General features: G+C 35.9%; 1 protein-coding gene across 7 annotated transcripts in view; it reads right to left on the bottom strand.

Moving 5' to 3' along the window:
• Positions 1-23,387, bottom strand: part of LOC123537491 (APOBEC1 complementation factor-like) — a 78,258-nt gene that overhangs the window by 49,522 nt on the left and 5,349 nt on the right. For all 7 annotated transcript variants that reach the window (XR_008368039.1, XM_053528168.1, XM_053528167.1 and 4 more), the window contains exon 2: positions 1,324-1,504. Coding sequence is in view for 6 of the 7 variants with exons in the window: in XM_053528168.1 (XP_053384143.1) it covers positions 1,324-1,504 (181 nt within the window). In the remaining variant the exon portion in view is untranslated. The remainder of the gene's footprint in view (positions 1-1,323; positions 1,505-23,387) is intronic.

The raw sequence follows: 23,387 nt of genomic DNA on the forward strand, positions 1-23,387 counted from the left end.
GGTTACAGCTTAGTCTTGTAACTTTTTATTTAAATGATTTTTTCATTTGTTTTAAAAGAATACAACAAAGAAAAATAGTGTCGTATGTTTTGAAATTAAGTATTGGTTTACGTAGTTTAAAACGACGGGAAAAGAAGTTTTTCAAGTAATATTTAGCATACGAAACTATTCGCAAGGTTATAGCTCTCCATGTTAATTCAAGGGAGGTTACTTGGAGCGGTGTCACAGTAAACAATGTCGATCGCGTTATTACGATATTTGCTTAAATTTCTGCTTTATTTTGCCGCAGATTTTGTAAGAATTTTGTTTTTACTTTTATGGAAATACCGAAATCGGAACCGGTTCTTATACGAAACGGTATATACCGGTACTTTTCGAAGTGATGATTCAGTATTGTACCGATACCAGGAACCGGTGTCCAACCCTAATGCTGACTGACTTTCTTCGGGCAATCTACAAATTATTTTTCATTTTTATTCGAGTCCAGTATACTGTCCATGCTAAATTGATGGCTATGTCGTAGGCCAAACTGGAATCTAGGCAGATCCGGAATCGGTCTAGACCAAACTAGAATTCTAGTTCTCTTTAGCCCAAAAATGTGTACAACAGCTATACACAAATAAAAGATGAAATAAACTGCAAAAACACTGATAGGTTAAACAGATACAAAGGGACACAGTAGCTAGGCATAACAGACAGTTTTTAAAAACTTGCATACGCCTGTATTCTGGAAAGCAAACATTCGACTTCAATGACTGCCAGCCATTTTCGACAGTTGTGTTTTTTCACCACACATGTTTATCGGCTGATTTTTTTTATCTCAGAAAGAACAATAGAACCCAGAAATTTTGCATAGATGCTCCGAAAAGTTACACCAAATGATTAACTTTTTTACAGATTGTTTATAAACGAAGACATTTGTGCAAAAATCTGGAATTCTGTTAGATTTTTCAGACTGAAGAAACTGTTAGGGAATGTCTAAAAATATAACAATTGTTTTTCCGACCATAGTTGTAAATGTAAGCCATCTATATTTTTTTAATAAAACTTGAAGTTGAATTGCAAGGATTGGCTTCATTTTTATAAATAGAAATAAATGAAAAACTTATCTACCCATTTACAGCAGTGTTATTTTTCCAGCAGGTTTTTTTGTCCAGCAGCGTCAGGATAACCGGTTATCGCGTGAAGGGTTAATTGGCACTAATTTAGATTTTAATCAATTTGCCGAAAGCATAATAAAGACCAGATTTTTAAAAAAGACTTGAGACAAAAATTTCTTGGTAGGTATACCTAGAAAATGGGCAATATTAAAATAATACATACCATTCATTACATTCATAGCATTAATGGCAAGATCCCGGTCTCTGAAGTGAACAAAGGCATAATCTTTCAGTTTCTTCACTCTTTCTATAGCATTATCATGTCCACATGCCTTGTTAAAAGATCTAAGGATTGTCTCTTCTGTAGTGCTTAGCATCAGATTTCTTACATACAAGATCTTCACCTAAAATACAATATTATATGCTTACAATATATCTTGGTGAACTGCAATAAAGATAGGACTGTACAAGAGAATGTCATCATATATCTGCTCTGTTGTTTTTTTTTTATATGAACTATTAAAAGAACAATAAAAATTGGTACCTTTTAAAGCCTGAAGTAAAACCAATGCTTATTTGCATGTTTCTACAAGCAATGGATAAAATTGTCCTATCTGGCCTGTCAGATATGGTCCATGTTTCGGATAAAAAAGTTTGAACATCACCAAATCATAGAGAGAAAGAATTGTTTTACATGAAAATTTAACAGCATATAAACATTTATAATTCTTAGTAAAAAACTATTATCAATTTACTCATATATGTATTGAATTCCAGAAAGGAATTGCATGAAGGGGCCACACTTCTGGACAGTTCAGCGTCTTTAAAAACTCACCAGTTTTAAAAAGCTGTTACATGTCTTTGTTTTGATGCATTTGCAACAATGTCCCAGTGCTTAAACTTTACATAACTAGGTTAAATTATGAAATTACAGATCAGTATCTTCATTAGTTATGGAGATATACCCATTTTAATTTGAAATAAAGGGAGGTAATTTGAACTAAAATCAGTCCATAGTTATCTTCCCTGATTGTCTCAATCCAACTAATGACAATAATGAAATTTCAAATAAGTCCAATAATTACTTACTGTTATTTCCATTTTTGATTACAATCAGGGGAGGTAACCAGATATAAAATAACTGGAACCTACGATTGAATCTGACAGATTCGTCATGGAATCCAAGATTTATTGTTGCTGAAGATATTTTGTAAGTTTGTATCAAATCAAACCATAAATGAAGTCTCTATATGGCTGCAAAAGCCAAAATAGCAAATTTTGGACCTTTAAGGGGCCATAACTCTGGAAACCATGATGGAATCTGGCAAGTTCAAGAAAGGAACCAAGATCTTGTGGTGATACAAGTTGTGTGCAAGTTTAGCTAAAATCAAATCATAAATGAAGCTGCTATTGTGCAGACAAGGTCAAAATAGCTAATTTTTGCCCTTTCAGGAGCCATAACTCTGGAACCCATAATAGGCTCTGGCTGTTCAAGAAAGGCACCGAGATCTTCTGGTGACACAAGTTTTGTGCAAGTTTGATTAAATCCAAATCATAAATGAAGCTGCTATTGTGCAGAGAAGGTCAAAATAGCTAATTTTGGTCCTTTCAGGGGCCATCACTCTGGAACCCATAAAGGAATCTGGCCAGTTCAAGAAAGGAACCAAGATCTTATGGTGATACAAGTTATGTGCAAGTTTGGTAAAAAATCAAATCATAAATAAAGCTGCTATTGTGCAGACAAGCTCAAAATAGCTAATTTTGGCCCTTTCATAGATGAAAAAAGCGCTATAAAAATCTGGTAAATAATAATAATAATAACTCTAGAACCCATAACGGGATCTGGCCAGTTCAAGAAAGGAACTGAGATCTTAATATGGTGATACAAGTTGTGTGCAAGTTTGGTTAAAATAAAATCATAAATGAAACCTCTATTGTTCAGACAAGAAATTGTTGACGCATGGACGGACTGTTGACGGACGAAGGGTGATCACAAAAGCTCACCTTGTCACTATGTGACAGGTGAGTTAAAAAAACAAAAAAAAACATAATTATGTTAGAAAGTAAGAAATATTTTACAATGTGTGCTGTTAATTAAATGCCAATAAACTGGCCAGTAATTACCGGCAAAAAGCTATGTATTTTGTACTTCTTTGTTATCAGCAATTAGCGTGATACCTGACACTTTTGATGTTCACACTTTGTTCTCTGTTGAATACAATACTTGATCTTTAATGAGTATCATAATATTCATGATCTTTTTATAATTCTTTCATCAAAATACTATTAAATTAAATTCATATGAAATTAACTTTGTTTAAAAGAATAAAATACCAGGCCTCGACACTAACGGTGTCCCGGGATACTGAGGACCCATAATTCTGGCGAGGGACACCAACTATTCAAAGCTTGGTGTTCCTCCAGGATATCTATTTTTAATAAAGACAATCATTCAATAATTTTTAATTCTAACAGAACATTTGAACGAACTTTCACTTTACCAGTGTTTTAGTGTGACTTGGCGCAAAATCATTACCACAGGACTCAGCAAGTTGTCTGATAAATTTTTTTTCAAAATCTTGATTGAGTAAACAGCGATCTTACTACTTTATACCTAATGTGCACCAAAATCCATACTGCAAGGGTACATTTTCGTCCTTTCAGACTGGAGGGATCCAAAGTCTTGGTGAGGGACACAAAATTCTACAGGTAGGGGGCCCTCTGGGACACCACTGAAAAAAGTTAGTGTCAAGGCCTGTAAACTGCTCGATCTTTGACAGAACATAATGGCAATCTAGATTTTAGCCTAGACAGTTAGCGCGGAGAGTAGTTTCTCTTTACCAAAATGGCGAAAATCGTAAACAATCTTATTTCAAAGTTGGAAAATCGTCTACACCTGTGTATAATATTCACCCACAATTCTGCCTGATTTGGCAGTTGAACGAATGAGTTCCGAATTTCTGCGTGCATGTACCCCAAACAAGCAATTTTTATGCGTGCATTTGATATTTTGTGCATGCTGTATGTTTAATCAACTGTAACTCAGTGTGATAAGATAGTTTACAGATCAATTTCACGGACTTTCATATTCTTGAAACAGTCGACAATCTGGTGAAAGTGACTGATGACTTTGTTTGTGGATACATATCCTTATCAGATTGTCCAGTGACTCTTGGCTAAGTTGACTTCCTGAAGCTGTAAATAGGTTGTTATTCAAACTGAACACTCGTTCAACCCCAGTTGTGCTGCTTGGAACCACCCTTACAGAAGAAAAAGGCCTGCTGCGTACTCTTGCTGTGTACATACAGCGTATATAATGCGTACATGATGTGTACTGAAATCAAGGGCTTTAAATAGTATGCAGGATATACACCGCACATACACCGATAGTACGTTTGTAGTACACTTTTGACATGCAAATGAGCTCTGCCGCGTACTACTTGCTGCGTACATGCTGTGGACTACATAGTACACAGGATGTACGCTGGAGGAATTTAGTATGCGGGAAATAGTACGCAGCATGTACGCGGCACATACACTTTTCACATGCAAATGAGCCTGCGGTGTACTACCCCTGCGGCGTACATGCTGTGTACTCCTGTGGCGTACATTCTGTGTACTCCTGGCCCGAGTCCTGCGGCGTACATGCTGTGTACTCCTGCTGCATACATGCTGTGTACTCTTGTGGCAAAACTGCTGTGATAATGTAAATTCCTTACCCACCAACTTTCTTATGCAAATGCTGATCATTTGGACAGAAAAAAAAAGAAAAAAGATTAGTGACATGCATCAATAAGTATTTACCCTTACCAAAATAATGTAGATTGATGTTATCAAATAAATTAGTATGCTTTTCTTCATCCACTTTTCAATGAAATAAATCAATTTTTGTAGCATGTAATTTGGTAAACATCTGAAGAAAATGGCGTAACTGCATCAAGGGGAAACAACTTTAATGCAACTAAATATAAGTGTTATAAATTTCGAAGTATCTGCGGTGTACATGCAGTGTACTATTTTCTTGTACTAGTCCCTCTTGCATACATGCAGTGTACTCCTTAAATTTTCAGAGTCTGTGCTGCATACTTGAAGTGTACTAGTGACCTCCTGCGTACATGCTGTGTACTCGTCGAAATAGTATGCGGCATGTACGCGGCATGCGGTGTATGTAAAATGTACTCCTCTGGCGTACTACTGTGTTCGCGGCATATACACAGCAAATACGCAGCATGTACGCCACAGAGGCTTGCTTCTGTAAGGGCAGCAAAGAAAAACATGACTGGAAAGGCATTTTTGAGATCTTGATCTGGCGCCAACATGACATGTTTTAAACGTTGTTGTTGAAATCAATCTATTTCTGTAAGACGCTTGCACGGATTCATAGAAATGATGATTGCCAAATGTATCCAATTGTACTATCGTTTTTCATATTCAATTTTCGTCGTACTTGCTGTTTTTCTTGGTAAAACAGGTCAATTTTTCTTGAATTTTTTTAGCTTTAAATGGGGAATTTTTTGCTTGAAATTGGGAACATTTTTTTTTTTTGGTTTGGTTTAACGTCGCACCGACACAATTTTAGGTCATATGGTGACTTTCCAGCTTTGATGGTGGAGGAAGACCCCAGGGGCCACTCCGTGCATTATTTCATCACAAGCGGGCACCTGGGTAGAACCACCGACGTTCCGTAAGCCAGCTGGATGGCTTCCTCACATGAAGAATTCAACGCCCCGAGTGAGGCTCGAAACCTACATCGATGAGGGGCAAGTGATTTGAATTCAGTGACCTTAACCACTCGGCCACGGAGGCCCCCAGAATTGGGAACAAAACCAAATAACAGAAATTGGGAACATAACCGAATAACGGCTATAAAATCGGCCCAAAAAAAACCCTGAGACTGCTACTAAAAACTATGCAGTGCTTTCTTTGTGTACACAGGGGATGACAAAAAGTTCATGTACCGACCGGATTACTTTAAGAAGACCAGTCTTCGCCTTAATTTTTTTTCAGCACTTCTCCTTTCGGGCAAGTAAGTTAAGAAAACCACTTGCCCGAAAACATTTTTACTTGCCCGAAATAATTTTGTTTATAAATATGATGTATTTTGGTTTATGCTTAATTCAACATTCAGTTATTTAAATGGTAGTCAACTAACCTACCCACACTATCCATGGGGCAGGCTAAGCCAACGTAAGTGGATAACCATGTTGCAATATTCAAGTAACTACCAGACAGAAATTATGGGAGAAAACTGTAGACAAAAAGTAAGACCTATACCAGTATCTAGTTATATGCCAGGTGTGGGGTTCAAATTTGCACTACCCTTCTAAAACTTACTTTTTTAGGGCCTTTAAAATATTGTGTAGTTGTTCAAAGTTAACTGCAATAATGGATCAACCTGGTTAGGCACCCCCATCCCCACCAAAAAAAATGTTGTGTTTCTGCTGGCATGGCCAAAAAAAGTAGGGTTGGTAGGTCAGTATTTTTGTTTTTTGTTTTGTTTTTTTATTTTTTTTTAAGCATTATTATCAAGTAAAATTTTAATGTAGCCTATTATCACAGTCCGGGGCGACTTGTCCAAAAAAAATATGGATAAAATAAACATCATCAACCCACCCGTGTTTACAGAGAAAAAAAAACAAAAACATTGTCGGTAATTATTCTGTTGATAAACAAGTAATTGGCCTTGTTTTCATCATCAATTAAAACCCCCTCAAAGAGCTAAATGAAGTGTGTCGGTATCGTGGCTTCTGAAGTGGAGATCAAAGCGGTGTAGTGGCCCGAGATTGTCATGGCATTACGTCACGTTTTCGCGCCATGTGACACATCACTGTCTGATCGTACGGCCTCGGTTCTTTAAATTGCTGAGAAGAAATCAGTAAAAAATATATCTTCTTTAATTTTTTTAAAAGCGAATGTACAATATCTCGTATAAATCTGACAGGTAAATGTGTCAAACGATAGAAATAGATATCCTACCTCTGTGACCTATTTGCCCTCAAGGAATTTACATTATTGATTGAAAAGAATATCTGACAGTGTCCAGTCAAAAAAGTACAAAGATTTATTTACTTATAAAAGTTATTAAAAACCACAGCGACATCATACTGCTTTATTTTAAAACAATCATTGTTTTTATCTACGTCCACGAGGTCAAGTAACCTATTCTGCCGCACTTGCAGAAATCAGTTTGCCAAAAATCGTTTTACTCGATGTATTTAAATAGCTGCAGCTTTTTCATTATTTAAGATTTTTTAATTCTGTTTTTTGTACTTTCTTGTCAAAAGTCTGAAATTTATGACTATAGTATGTATTATTTATTTACTTTTAGAAATAAATAAATAAATAAGATCGCGCTGTTTGAAATTTTACAAATAATTGTATGAAACTTCGATCGTTTTTATAGAATTTTGCCTACATTTCTGTCGATATCTTATTAAAATTGTTATAGAATTCAAACTGTATAACTTCTCAAACGGTGTTGAAAATTTGAAGCGATTATATTAAACAAGAGGACCATGATGGTCCTGAATCGCTCACCTCTTCCCACATGACTCAGTTTTGAGTATGAAGTCATTTTTTCTATTATTTGACATAGTAACCTAGTTTTTGAGCTCATGTGACCCAGTTTTGAACTTGACCTAGATATTATCAAGATAAAAATTCTGACCAATTTTCAAGAAGATCCATTGAAAAATATGGTCTCTAGAGAGGTCACAAGGTTTTTCTATTATTTCACCTATTGACCTAGTTTTCGAAGGTACGTGACCCTGTTTTGAACTTTATCTAGATATCATCAAGGTGAACATTCTCACTAATTTTCATGAAGATCTCATGAAAAATATGGCCTCTAGAGAGGTCACAATGTTTTTCTATTTTTATACCTACTGGCCTAGTTTTTGACCGCATGTGATCCAGTTTCAAAACTGACTTAGATATCATCAAGATGAACATTCAGATCAATTTTCATGAAGATCCATTGAAAAATATGGCCTCCAGAGAGATCAAAAGATTTTTCTAATTTTAGACCTACTGACCTAGTTTTTGACCGCAGTTGACCCAGTTTCGAACTTGACCTAGATATCATCAAGATGAACATTCAGACCAACTTTCATACAGATCCCATGAAAAGTATGGCCTCTAGAGAGGTCACAAGGTTTTTCTATTATTTCACCTATTGACCTAGTTTTCGAAGGTACGTGACCCTGTTTTGAATTTTATCTAGATATCATCAAGGTGAACATTTTCACTAGTTTTCATGAAGATCTCATGAAAAATATGGCCTCTAGAGAGGTCACAAGGTTTTTCTATTTTTATACCTACTGACCTAGTTTTTGACCGCACGTGACCCAGTTTCGAAACTGACCTAGATATCATCAAGATGAACATTCAGATCAATTTTCATGAAGATCCATTGAAAAATATGGCCTCCAGAGAGGTCAAAAGATTTTTCTAATTTTAGACCTACTGACCTAGTTTTTGACCGCAGTTGACCCAGTTTCCAACTTGACCTAGATATCATCAAGATGAACATTCAGACCAACTTTCATACAGATCCCATGAAAAGTATGGCCTCTAGAGAGGTCACAAGGTTTTTTTTATTATTTGACCTACTGACCTAGTTTTTTAAGGCACGTGACCCAGTTTCAAACTTGACCTAGATATCATCAAGGTGAACATTCTGGCCAATTTTTATGGAGATCCATCAGGCTGTCTAGCATACCCTGACAAAAAATTAGGGCTAATTTTAGGGCAATTTGTACAAAAAAATAGGGCTAAAATTAGGAATTTGGTACAATTTTAAGGAAATTTTAGGGCTAAATTTAGGAATTTTCAAATTAAAATATGGACTTTAAAGACCATGTAATGTGCTTACCTTTATGTGATTGACATAAAAGTAACTCACAAACAGAGCTTTATTTACAGAAAAGACGTCTACCACTGGTAAACTGCTTTGAACTGTGCTAAACTGTTTTTTTTCTGAATTAGAAGAACTTTAAAACAACATTTAAAACATATTCTTTTTTTGATCATTGCAAAAAAGTTAAAAAATTAGGAATTTTTGTGAAAAAATAGGGCCTTTTTAGGAATTTCCTTTGATTTTTTAAAAAAAATAGGAATTTTAGCCAAATTGAAAAAAAATAGGAAAAAGTAGGAATTTTAGGGACGCTAGACAGCCTGAGATCCATTCACAAGTATGGCCTCTAGACAGGTCACAAGGTTTTTCTATTTTTAGACCTACTGACCTAGTTTTTGACCGCACATGACCCTGTTTCGAACTTGACCTAGATATCATCAAGATGAACATTCAGACCAACTTTCATACAGATCCCATGAAAAATATGGCCTTTAGAGAGGTCACAAGTTTTTTCTATTATTTGAACTACTGACCTAGTTTTTGATGGCACGTGACCCACTTTCGAAATTGACCTAGATATCATTAAGATGAACATTCAGACCAACTTTCATACATATCCCATGAAAAATATGGCCTCTAGAGAGGTCACAAGGTTTTTCTATTATTTGACCTACTGACCTAGTTTTTGAGGGCACGTGACCCACTTTCGAACTTGACCTAGATATCATCAAGGTGAACATTCTGACCAATTTTCATGAAGATCTCATGAAATATATGGCCTCTAGAGAGGTCATAAGGTTTTTCTATTTTTGACCTACTGACCTAGTTTTTGACCGCACGTGACCCAGTTTCGAACTAGACCTAGATATCATCAAGATGAACAATCAGACCAACTTTCATACAGATCCCATGAAAAATGTGGCCTTTAGAGAGGTCACAAGGTTTTTCTATTATTTGACCTACTGACCTAGTTTTTGACAGCACGTGACCCAGTTTCGAACTTGACCTAGATATCATCAAGGTGAACATTCTGACCAATTTTCATGAAGACAGGCTGTCTAGCATACCCTGACAAAAAATTAGGGCTAATTTTAGGGCAATTTGTACAAAAAATAGGGCTAAAACTAGGAATTTAGTACAATTTTAAGGAAATTTTAGGGCTAAATTTAGGAATCTTCAAATTAAACTAGAGCTATCACTAAAGGTGATGAATGTACCCCCCGCATGCACTGACACAGTACATTGCAATTTCACGCACACAAGATTGCATAATTATGTGGACTGTATGTATATAGACTGTATGTGTATAGTAACAAAAAACAAAGTCCCATAACTATGCAGAATATTTATCTAAAAGAATGTAACATGCACCATGCACAACTAGGGTTGGTACTGATCACTTGTGTGAAGTTTCATTAAATTGTGTGCAAGCGTTTGGTAGATTAGGCACGCACAAGATTGCAAATGCAGACTGTATGTACATAGTATGTTAACAAGAAACAAAGTCCCATAACTGTGCAATTTTTGTCGCTGAAAGAACCTAACATGCCCCATGCACAACTACTGTTGTTACTGATCACTTGTGTGAAGTTTCATTAAATTGTGTGAAGGGGATGAGGAGAGATGGTGCGCACAAGATTGTGTCTATGTATATAGTATAGTAACAAAAAAACAAAGTCCCATAACTCTGCAAATTTTTTTCTGAAAGAACCTAACATGCCCCATGCACAACTACTGTTGTTACTGATCACTTGTGTGAAGTTTCATTAAATTGTGTGAAGGGGATGAGGAGAGATGGTGCGCACAAGATTGTGTCTATGTATATAGTATAGTAACAAAAAAACAAAGTCCCATAACTCTGCAAATTTTTTTTTCTAAAAGAACCTAACATGCCCCATGCACAACTACTGTTGGTACTGATCACTTGTGTGAAGTTTCATTAAACTGTGTCAAGGGGATGAGGAGAGATGGTGCGCACAAGATTGTGTCTATGTATATAGTATAGTAACAAAAAAACAAAGTCCCATAACTCTGCAAATTCTTTTTCTAAAAGAACCTAACATGCCCCATGCACAACTACTGTTGGTACTGATCACTTGTGTGAAGTTTCATTAAATTGTGTCAAGGGGATGAGGAGAGATGGTGCACACAAGATTGTGTCTATTTATATGGTATAGTAACAAAAAAACAAAGTCCCATAACTCTGCAATTTCTTTTTCTAAAAGAACCTAACATGCCCCATACACAACTACTGTTGGTACTGATCATTTGTGTGAAGTTTCATTAAATTCTGTCAAGGGGATAAGGAGAGATGGTGAGCACAAGATTGCGTCTACGGACAGACAGACGGACAGACAGACAGACAACCTGAAACCAGTATACCCCCCCTTACAACTTTGTTGTCGGGGGGTACAAATATCGACTTTAAAGACCATGTAATGTGCTTACCTTTATGTGATTGACATAAAAGTAACTCACAAATAGTGCTTTATTTATGCAGAAAAGACGCCTACCACTGGTAAACTGCTTTGAACTGTGCTAAACTGTTTTTTTCTGAATTAGAAGAACTTTTAAACAACATTTAAAACATTTTCTCTTTTTGATCATTGCAAAAAAGTAAAAAAAATTAGGAATTTTTGTGAAAAAATAGGGCCTTAATTTTTAGGAATTTCCTTTGATTTTTTTTAAAAAATAGGAATTTTAGCCAAATTGAAAAAAAATAGGAAAAAGTAGGAATTTTAGGGACGCTAGACAGCCTGTGAAGACCTTGTGAAATATATGGCCTCTAGAGAGGTCACAAGGTTTTTCTATTTTTAGACCTACTGACCTAGTTTTTGAAGGCACGTGACCCAGTTTCGAACTTGACCTAGATATCATCAAGATGAACACTCTGACCAACTTTCATAAAGATCCCATGAAAAATGTGACCTCTAGAGTGGTCACAAGCAAAAGTTTACGGACGGACGGACGCACGCACGCACGCACGCACGCACAGACGACGGACGACGGACACCGCGCGATCACAAAAGCTCACCTTGTCACTTTGTGACAGGTGAGCTAAAAATGAATGCACTACACGCATTTTTTGTGTACGTGTCGATAAACAAAAGTAACGGCGATACGATAGGTCGCACGTGCTCGTGGAATGGAAAATTACTGGCATGGCGTTTTGATATCTTTACGATTCGCGGGTAAATTCCAGTCAATTCAGGTAATTTTAGGGATGTAATTTCTGAATTTTGTAAAGTTACTTTATATATTGCAAATGTGAAGTCATCAATTCATGCATAAATATACGAAAGCTAGTATTTAGAATGTTCATTTCAGATTCATGAAATTCTGTAATTATTGTGAAAATTAAGGGATTTAAATTTTGGAAAAAAGCACTTGTTCATTCGGGCAACCACCTGAAAACTTTGGCTTGCCCGAAACAGGATCTACTTGTCCCAGACTTCGGGCAACCCAGTTACGACGAAGACTGGAAGACCCTTTTTTTCCTGAGAAAGGGAGAGTGGGGTTTGGGGTGGAGGTCAGGGCGACAAGATGGAAAATCATAAATAAAACCCTAGGTGCATAACTTCACATGCTGAACAGCATTCCTACAATTTTGTAACTCCAGGCCAAATAATTTAGGGGATTTATGTGCCACACAAACTTTAAGGCACTTAATGTATATTTTTGACTAAGACATGAGCCATAACTCTGGTCAGGTTGAGTGAAATCCAAAACAGAACAACACATGCACAACTTCACACGAAGGTTCACATGCAACAGCTGAGACAAATTTTAAGCATTTTTTCTCGAAACCAAACAATAGTCAGATCAACTTTTATCCAATATTACCAAAAATCTTATTATAAACTGATAAATTCTGCCACAGTATAGGTATGTGTCCACATTAAACACATTTTCATTCAAATTATGTCATTTTCATTCAAGTTATGTATTGTTACGTAACCAAATACCACATTTTCTTCCATATTCAGGGCTCGGCACTAATGCTGGTCTGAGACCAGTGGTTTTCAGGAAGGACCACTAAAAACTTTTCAAATCTGTGTGGACCACCGTAAATTACAAGGAAGTCATTTTTAAAATAAATTAATAAACACTGAATTGTTCACGGTACTGCAGTACAGCAGTTTAAAACAGAATTTGGTTTTCTCCGTGCGTTTTTTCCTTGAAATTGTAATGCTGGTACTAAAACCCGGGAACAGAACACGGTAACTTGTTTATCTATCGGCTTGAAGTATAATACTTGACGATAATCCGATATTTAGCAATACACGAAGACAATTCACCAACGCGTCAATATCAAATTACACCTTGGGGCATATATAAAGCGAGTGAACAAAGTTTATCTCAGGAAACTATGGTATTTATATATGCATGAAAAAGACGAATACCAATGTCACAGTGTATGTCCCGAACAAACAGTAAAAATCCAAGAAATTTTAACTCAGAATCCCGGAAATGTCCTGAAAAATTATGGCATGTATGCCCAGTATTATTGTTACATTTGGTGACAAAACTGCATTAACACAGAGCTCTCCACAAGCCCCGGCGGTCGGCGATTTCGCCAGCTACTGACGGATGTACCGCCGGCTACTTTTCTCAAACTGAACAAAAAAATGAACTTCAAAACATAAAATAATTACCCGAAATTAAATGTCGAATGAAAACATAAACAAAGCATTACCATTACATGTGTATTCCAACAGTTAAAATACGTTATTTTTGTATGCTGACGTCATGTGGTTGTTAATTTCCCAAGTCAGTGAATTGCGCAGGATCTTAGCGCATCTATTTTTAATCAGTCTCACCAGGTGACGACCACTGACGAATAGTTTAGCAATATGAGCGGGCACCGGTGGGTTTTCCAGCTTTCTTTATTTACCCGATCCAATGCATACTTTTTCCATACGTTTCCGCTATCTTTGCTTTGTATTGAAAGCAAAATTAAATAGCAAACCTGTACAGGGTTTTTTTTCGGCCGTTTTTATAGCCGTTATTCGGCTATATTCCCAATGCCAAAAAGTATGTATTTTTCCCAAAATGAGAGCAAAAATTCCCAATCTACATTCTGAAAAAAATTTCATCAAAATTGAACAAACATTGACCAAATTATGGACAATTTTGTAATGGAAGTATGTTAAAAGAGGTTGTACAATGTGAAACAAGTGTATGAGAAAGTGCTTAAACACATCTTTACTATATCCTATGGGACTGAATATTTTCCAATTCGAAACATATACGACTCAAAATTCCCAATTTTGGGGGTATAGGCTATGTTCCCAAATTAGCTAGAAAAAACCCTGCTGTAAGTAACTAAGTAGAATTGATTAATTAATTTTCAGTCTTGTTAGTTTCCATTCAGCCTGTTCAGACCGCTTGTAGCGTTAATTCTTTTAACTGGCACGATGCACTCCGAAAAATGTTTCGTACGCCGTTGCTTGCTTGCTGTGCGTAAACGGTTTGCATCTGGGCTTTGAAGTAAGATTTTTCAGAAAGATTACTCACTTGCCCAAAGGACGGTCAATCATTGATAAAGAAATATTTTTGAAACAAAAAATACGGACCTGGAAGCAGTAGATCTACACGTCAAAATGCTCATGATCACCTTTCTAAAGGCTCATTGTTACAGCGGGAAAAAAATCAAAATTACTTTTTTGGCATTTTTTTTCTCTCAGAATACATTATCACTGTAACAAATTTAAGTGTATATGGCTCACGGACCCATACTGTATCCTAGATATATCCACCTATGTGCCAAGGCTGTGAATAACGACTGTGATGCTTAACTGTTTTTGACAGATTTTTTGACGATATATAATGACTATGGTCAGGGCACTAGACAACTTTTGGGGACAGGTAAGGCATTCCCCTCAGGAAGGGGAAATTTTCGATATTTTAAGACGAAAAGGGGTAGTTTAAGCCATGTATATGTAACTACTTTTCACACATATTAATACTGTTTTCAACCATTTCTAACTGATGTGACTATATTGCAACAGTAATCTTCCTTAGAGGCACTATATAATATTAAAAGAAAGAGTTAATATCTATTTGTGTCAAACAATCTATCACTCAGGGGAATTTTCTTCTGAGAAAGGGGAAAAAAACATATTATTTAAGGAAGGGAATGGTACCCATATTCGGCCCTAAAAATGGCCAAACAAGTGCCCTGATGGTTTAGAATGAGGGTATGACTCTGACTTTTTATGTGATGTCACAAATACATTTTTAAGAGGAATTATGTTTTTATGTCTTCTGTACAAAAAAATATAGGCAGACAAAGCAAAGAAAAAACACCCAAAAATACACCAGATTGCACCATTTTAAACCTTCAATTTCAAAATTTTCCTGGGAAGGACCCCCCGCTTGGGTTCCGCTGGCTACTTTTCTTTCATCACTGACTACTTCAAACTTTAGGGAGAGCCCTGTAACATCTTGGAATAAACACACTGTCACAGGCACATAGCAGCTTAAGTTCAAAGAAAAGTGACGATCCGAATTTGTCCTTTGATGTACGATGAAAGGAAACTCTGACAGTTAAATATTCTGATGTATGCGATGTAATTTGACCTAATTCTACTCATTTGTAAAAATTGTGTATTAGATAACTAATGATTTAAAAGGATTGTGATGATATTTATGGATCTGCAGTCGCCATTTTTACAATAATGTCTGCAGGCATGTTGCACTTGGTGTAAAAAAATCAACTTTTGCCAATCAGTCTTGGATTTGGTGGACTTTTTCTCTTGCTATTCCTGCATCAGATGGTAATTTTTTAACCTTTAATGACATGCCGTTCTTGAGTTATGAAATTTAAAGCAACTGCTGGTATTGTGCGTTGCGGACACTACATACATTTATGTTATACTCATATAATCTGGTCAAAAATAGACATGTTTAACATATACCATTATTTCTAAGATAGTCCTTGCATTTGGTAAAAGAAAAAAACAATATTTCTGTCCTTCATGAACTTTTATTTCGAAAAACGACTTATTAATTAACAACTGAATGACTGCCAAATTTTGTGTTAAAAATACATTAATAGATAGTTTTCTCTAAAATATAGTCCAGCAATTATTATTAAATGTTATTTCATACACTTAAACTTTGATACATACTTCATCAGAAAGAGCCATTTATTTTAACGTGAGTTTGAAATGCAATGCCATATAAATAGAATACGAAAAGGTATAAAAACGTTGCGGACACTACATAATTGCATTATTGAATTCAAAAGTAATTCCATGGTTTAATGTCACAGTCAGTGAGATAATTAAATAACATTGTTCACTGAAAGTGAAACAGTAAGCTTCTGTATGAAAAATTAGCCATGTTTATGATAAGTTTACCGATCAGTATGTTGGCAAAAATATTTTGTAAGGTAAACAGGCCAAAAATTTGTGATATCTTCCAAACAGCATTGTTTATCTTTGCTATATTTGATGCATGGACATTAGAATATTTGTTTAAGAAGGACTTTTATAGATAAAACAAACTGTAACTCAAAAAGAAATTCCAACTTGGCATTTAAGAAAACGTTGCGGACACTACACATAATAATTAGTGTGCTTTCCTGCCAAGCCGGAATATAAAAATCTAAACAAGAACGTTTTAAAAGATATTCAAGTATTAATTACATGTTTAAATCCTCAATTGCTTTGTTTTATATTAAATTGTTTGAATAGTGTAAATAGAATACAGCTAAAGCTTGTGCTAGTGGGTGTTAGCTTTCAATGCCTGGAACGATCCCTTTTTTGAGAATTTACTTTACTAAATTTTAATAATGGAAGATAAACAGACTTACTTTACTGAAATAGAAATGTTGCCTAGCTTGTATGGTAACCAAATCTTTACATAATTACTTGAAACGTGTCCTCTCCAAAAGAGTTTCCAATGGAAATCAGAATTTATAAAGACCAAAAGAAGTATAGTTAACCTCACTTATAAGGAACTCGGATATAAGGAACATTCGGTTATAAGGAACAGTTTTCAATTCCCCGATCTAATTTCTTCATTATTCAATGTAAAAATCCTCGGTTATAGGGAACTCGGTTATAAGGAACACTCAGTTATAAGGAACACTTTTTTCAGTCCCAAAGTACGAAATTCAATGGAAAACCCCTCGGTTATAACGAACAGACATAAAGAATAAAAAATATTGAAAACCGGATATAAACAAGAGAATCGCTGATGGTGTCACGCGCTTTCATGCACATGAATAAACACAAATTATTTCATTATTATGATCTTTACTTTGTTCATTCACGGGTACGCTAAAAAGAAAATCTAAAATATCATCATTAACATTTACCAAGTATTAGACGATAGTAGACTTACATTTTCTCAAAATTATGTTCGAGAGCTACATGTATTAGGTACTGTCTAATACTATCCTAAATAAATGTGCTAATTACGCGTGATTAACAATGGCAAACAGTCCAGTTTACCAAATTTCCAATTATAAAAATTATAGCAGGTGCTAAAATGGACAATAGCTAAACTAAAGGTATAATTTACACTTTAATTTGTGTGTATGGCGCCGTTGTCTTAGTCATAATGCACTGTATGTCATAAACACCTACTTTAAATTTCAATGGGTTATCTAATTTAACATTTTGTTTTGATTTTCCTATATAAATGACGGTTTCTCCTTTTTAAGAGCTACGGCAATATATTTCCATTGTACATGTTATTTTATATTAGTATTGATGCCTAGTCACATAACAGGCAGTCGAGCAAGGTAAGGGGAGTAACTACAACATATCGTAGCGCTCTTTAAAAAAAGATAGAAATGACCAACAAAAAATAAACACAAATTACCGTCATTTTTACCGTTAGTTTAGGTTTGACGCCGGGTTTCAAAACTATTTCAGTCATATACATGCAGGCAGTTAACCTTACCATCTCTCATGGAAGGGACCGTACCAGACTCGCAACTTTCACACATAAAGATGCATGGTTGGCCCGGAGAGTGAACATAGAATCCTTTCAACGAGTTCGCTGTTCAAATTCGTGTTCGGTATACAAACCTCGGTTACAAGGAACTAGTTCGCTATATGGATATAAGGAACCTCGGTTATAAGGAACAATTTTTAGAGGTCCCAAGCTGTTCCTTATAAGCGAGATTTACTGTATATATATGTATAGTAATTCTGTATGTATGTGTATTGGTTGGCGTAACACTATTAAAAACGTGTCTTAGCCCTGTATCCATGGGTCATGTAACATCAAGTTGTAATAATGAAATGAAAGAACTGGCACACAGAAAAGTGCCATTCTAATATTCCAAATTAAATGCAAACACAATTCACCGTGTCCAACCGCTGAAAAGGAGTATGGGTAATTTTAATTGTTATTAAACGAAAGTAAAACATATATTAATCACTCTCAATCATTATGCATCAACACAACTCAACACGTGCACTAACGGTCTGAAGGATTCCCCGACATATCACCAGATAAATTCCCTTGCGAAGAATTAATGGCAAGTTAAGGCCTTTACGCGCGCAACGCTCCTTGCCTATCTTGCCCATCAACCGAAGAAAACCATTCAGCCAAATTGCTCACATGTCTTCATCGCAGTTAATACCTTCCATGAAAAAGTGATTATGCAGACTTTTTATACCGTTTGTTTTAAATCATTATTCAATTTTGTAAGAACCTAGCTAGACCCTTATTGAAAGAGGCTACCAGTTAAATCATGCGATCACCTTGAACATTGTAGATGATAAGACAGAAGTGCCTGTAATAATTGTGATGATTATCCAATCTACCTTCTGTTTCTAAAAAGTCTTATAGGTTTCATGATCACCTGCATCCGCTTGAGAGCAAAACGGGTCAACAAGTAATCTATCCATCCTTTTATCCATGCGATCATAAGAACGGCACACCTTATCACTAAGGAGCAGTTTGGTTATATCTTTCACACAATCCATGTTTTTGTGGTCAAACTAAAACAAGTAGCGATTAGGCACCACCTGTCCGTGTAATCAACTAAGATTGATGCCCGCTCCACACATGACGCAACATCTTCAAATACCGACACTTTTCCATACGGCCAAGAAACACAATATTATTATTGAAAACTCACTAAATTATTTGTCTGTCCTATTTATCCCACAAAATAATCCAGGTGACGGGGCCGTTCTTGAAATCGTAAGCTTACACCAGTATATATCCAACCCTCATGTAACATCAGAGCTCTTCTCCAAAATTTGACAACGCGATATACTTACCTTAAATCACGTGTGACAAATCAAATTACTTATCTGTAGACTATCCCTATTCAGCGAGGGAAACCACTCGGGCACCGCCATAGAAAATATGACAATAAATCCTCCGAAGTTCGAGCAAACCCTTCCAACTCCGAGCAATTCCACCGACTCAGAGCAACCAGAAAAGACCCACCCGCCCGGACGCCACGGTTGTACCGCACAGCCACTGTCTGCCGACCGCACAGTCACTGTCAGCCGACTGCACTGACTTCCTGTCAGTAATGAAACCCAAGCTAAAAAAATAGCAACCACCTCCAACATACTTCCTACACAAGATCTTAGTTCACAAAACTACACTTACACCTCAAAACTGTCAACACTTCCGCATGTGTTCATGTCCTGTTGTATACAATGTATCTTCTAAAACTCAGCTATCAAACGTAAGTACCCATAACCTTGCCCTTTATCGAAAGGAACCAAACAGAGACGTGTCGAAATACTGTCAAAAATATACATCAACATATCGTAGCATACATCAAGTGAGTGAGTGATCAAATAAGAATTAATCAGTTAATATATATGTCAAAACCAATATACGCCGCAATAATACACTATATACCACAAAAAGATCAATACCTCCGTATGTGATCATGTCCTGTTATACACAGTGTGTGCAATAGAAAACTTTCCAGTTGTATGCGTAATAACAGTTGAAATTACTATCTATATATTTTAGTTTCTCTTGAAAATAAAACAGAGGGGAGTGTTGTTGATTAATACATGCCCGCTTCCTGCACCTATTTATTATCAAGGAGCTATTAAATGAGCAGCGGGCAACCTTGGAAGCCCGCACAGTGAGCAGAGCCGCAACACATTATCCAGCTGCCTAGGCCCTATCAGATATCTATTTAGGCCCCCGGAGGGATGTAGGTTGACGGCGTGTTTACATTTAAATTTGGAATATTTGAATGGCACTTTTCTGCGTGCCAGTTCATTCATTTCATTATTACGGCTTGATGTTGCAAGATTCATGAATACAGGGTGAGGGTCCCAGTCTATAAGTCTAAATAGATAATTCTAAAGAAAATTTGACTATAATAATTAGAGAAAATAGCAATGAAATCATAAGTATGCTGACATCTATTTTGTAGTGTCCGCAACACTTACAGTCATGATATACTATGTGTAGAAATACACACTAAATACAAGAACTTAACTGGTTCCTCAGGACATTTCAGAACACTCATGGGAAAAGACTTCAATAATTTTGTCATTTTTGTTGTAACGAGCTATTTATAACTTCTTTGAATATTCATAAAGTTTAGTTCCTTTTTTTTGCAAATAACTTGCCTTATGAGGACTTAGAATTTATGGTATAATCCAACAAAGGCCAGTATTAAATATGTATACTCATGTCATTTGATTGAAAAAAAAGGTCAAAGATCAGAAAATCAGGATAGATTTAAGTATATTAGGTCTGTTGCGGACACTACAAAACGTTGCGGACACTACAAAATCTTTTGCAAGTTAAAATGCTGTTCAACTGTATCTTCACTTGTCAATACTAATAAATCTAGTTTGAAAACACTACTCATGGTTTCATCTTGGACCCTAAGTAATACAAACTAATATACGTATTTAATATTCTTCTCGACAAAAGCTGCAAGGCTTCTTAGCACGTTTTATGTTATAGCCCTGTTTCATTTTTATTTTTGTTGGCACTTTAGGTTTAATTATAAATTCCGTTGTCTTACAGAACGATATGGACATTTAAAACACAGAATTTGATCTGATAAAATTGGTTTCTTAAAAATAATAAGTGTTGCGGACACTACAAAACGTTGCGGACACTACAGTCAGCAAATCCAGTATGGAAAAATCATTGTTGGCATAGCAGCAAAATAATTTTGCACAAATAATGTGCATCACAACTGCGTTTTGTAATCAGTAACTCGCTGTCATTTGGATCACTTTCATTTCCTGTATCTACTGCGTTGCGGACACTACAAATCCTCTGATTCAAGTACCCATGAAAATACAAGAAATGTTATTTTAGCAATATCATTTTTTGGTTGCAATTCCATACTTTATTATTGAAAACAGCATACTTAAGCAAATATCTAATTATGTTTAATAGTTTTTATGCATTTTATAACATATTTTTCACCTATTTTAAATTAACACAGTTGTTTTTAGAAAAATAGCATAACGGAGTATTGTTTTGCAGAAATTGCTGTATCTTTGACAGTTTTTATCCGATTTGATTGAAATAAAAAATACCTGAAAGCGATATTGTTGAAGTTGTAAAAAAGGTTACAAACCATCTTCAGTATTTCATAGTCTTTCCACAAAATTCAACACAGTTTATCCAATTTTTCAGTGCAACAGCATAACGCTGAAAAATGGCTAAAAATGCGACACATTCTGTGGAACTGCTGAAACTTATACAAATGTAGATGTATTATATATCATTTTTCTCGTCCGCAGACACTCTAGCTACATGGAAACAATAAAAATAAGTCATTTTAGCCTGGTTTTTCTCTTGAAGAGCAAAATTGATATAACAGAGAGAAAATGTCTCTGCAGACATTATTGTAAAAATGGCGAGTGGAAGTGCTGTGAACTTCATTTCTATTTCCATAACCAAAAATATTTTGCAGAAGGTAGTACAGTCTAACCTGTACTAACGGTCACCTCCGATCAGCGGTCACCTCCGTTCAGCGGCCATTTTATGACGCCCCCGACGGATTTTCCTCAATTTTATCACTTTATTCAGCGGCCACCTGCCATCCGCGGCCAGCGGCCACCGAAATTGCCTCCCGACCGCCGTAATTGACCCCTTTCAGCGGCCATTTTTCTTCCAAAACCAATTATTTTTAGGCAATAATCGCCGAAGATACCCGATTTTTGGGAAGCACGTGATTGCTAAGTTTCGCGTGACTTCACCTAAGAACGACAAAATGACATGAGCTTCTCAATTAAAACTGATAACCAAAGGTGTAATCCCCTTTTTGTTATGATCAAATGGCCAGTAATTATCGGCAATTAGCGTGTCACCTCGTGTCAATTTTGTTGTTCACAGTTTGACCTCGGTTAAAGATAATACTCGATAACTAATTAGTAGCATAAGATTAGTGATTTTTTTTATACTTCTGTCATCACAATACTATTAGATTTATACGAAATTAATTGTGTTTGAAAAAATATAAACTTTCTATCTTTTACGGAACGTAACGGCAATCTTAGATTTTAGCATAGACAATAAGCGCGGAGAGTAGCTTCCCTTACCAAAATGGCGAAAATTGTAAACAAACTTGTTTTGAAGTTAGAAAATTGTCTGTAACAATTTCTGTAGTAAAAAAACCACGCCGGAGTTTTAGATTGCTAAGAAAACCATTCGTATTGCGAAGGCAAATGCACGTCATTGTATCCTGGTAAAATAATAATGGGAAACCCAAACAGAAATGGGTCTAAAGGCTAAACTGGTCAGAAGTCTGAAAAATACATACACTGGCTGCACCTCCGATCAGCGGTCACCTGGCTTAAGCGGCCACATTGTCTGCTTCCCTTGGCTGGCTGCTTAAGACAGGTTAGACTGTAAATCGTTGCAATGCTTTTGAAATAATGCAGAAACGGGGTTTTTTTTACCAAGAGGGCAAGGGGCCCAGGCCTGTGATTTGGGGGGAAAAATAGCTCGGTATTTGGGCAAAGGGGAATAAAAAAACTTATGTAAAGTAAATTTTTAGGGAAAACTGCATGATTTAAAAGAAATTTTCTGCGGGGAAGGGGCCTGTTAACAGCCCCTATTATAGAAGGGGAAAAAAAAACTCGAGAAAAGTTATATTCTTCTTACACCTTACTTTAATTTTCACCCACTTTATCATTTTTCAGCGTCATAATGATGCCAAACTTGGTGGAAATTAACATGTTGAAAAATTTCACCCAAACTGTGGACGAGTAGCTTTGTTAACAAGAGCACCGCCTTGCGGGTGCTGACGCTCATCTGATTTTTTTTGTATAATAGAAATATTGTCCTACCCATGATTTTCTAAGTCTAAAAAGGGCCATCACTCTTGCAAAAAGCAGGATAGAGTTATGTTTCTTGATGTACAGTGTCCACTTATGATGGTGAAAAACTGTTGCAAGTTTTAAAGCAATAGCTTTGATAGTTTATGAGAAAAGTTGACTTAAACATAATATTCA

Source organism: Mercenaria mercenaria, chromosome 17 (genome assembly GCF_021730395.1).
Source record: "Mercenaria mercenaria strain notata chromosome 17, MADL_Memer_1, whole genome shotgun sequence".
NCBI lineage: Eukaryota > Metazoa > Mollusca > Bivalvia > Venerida > Veneridae > Mercenaria > Mercenaria mercenaria.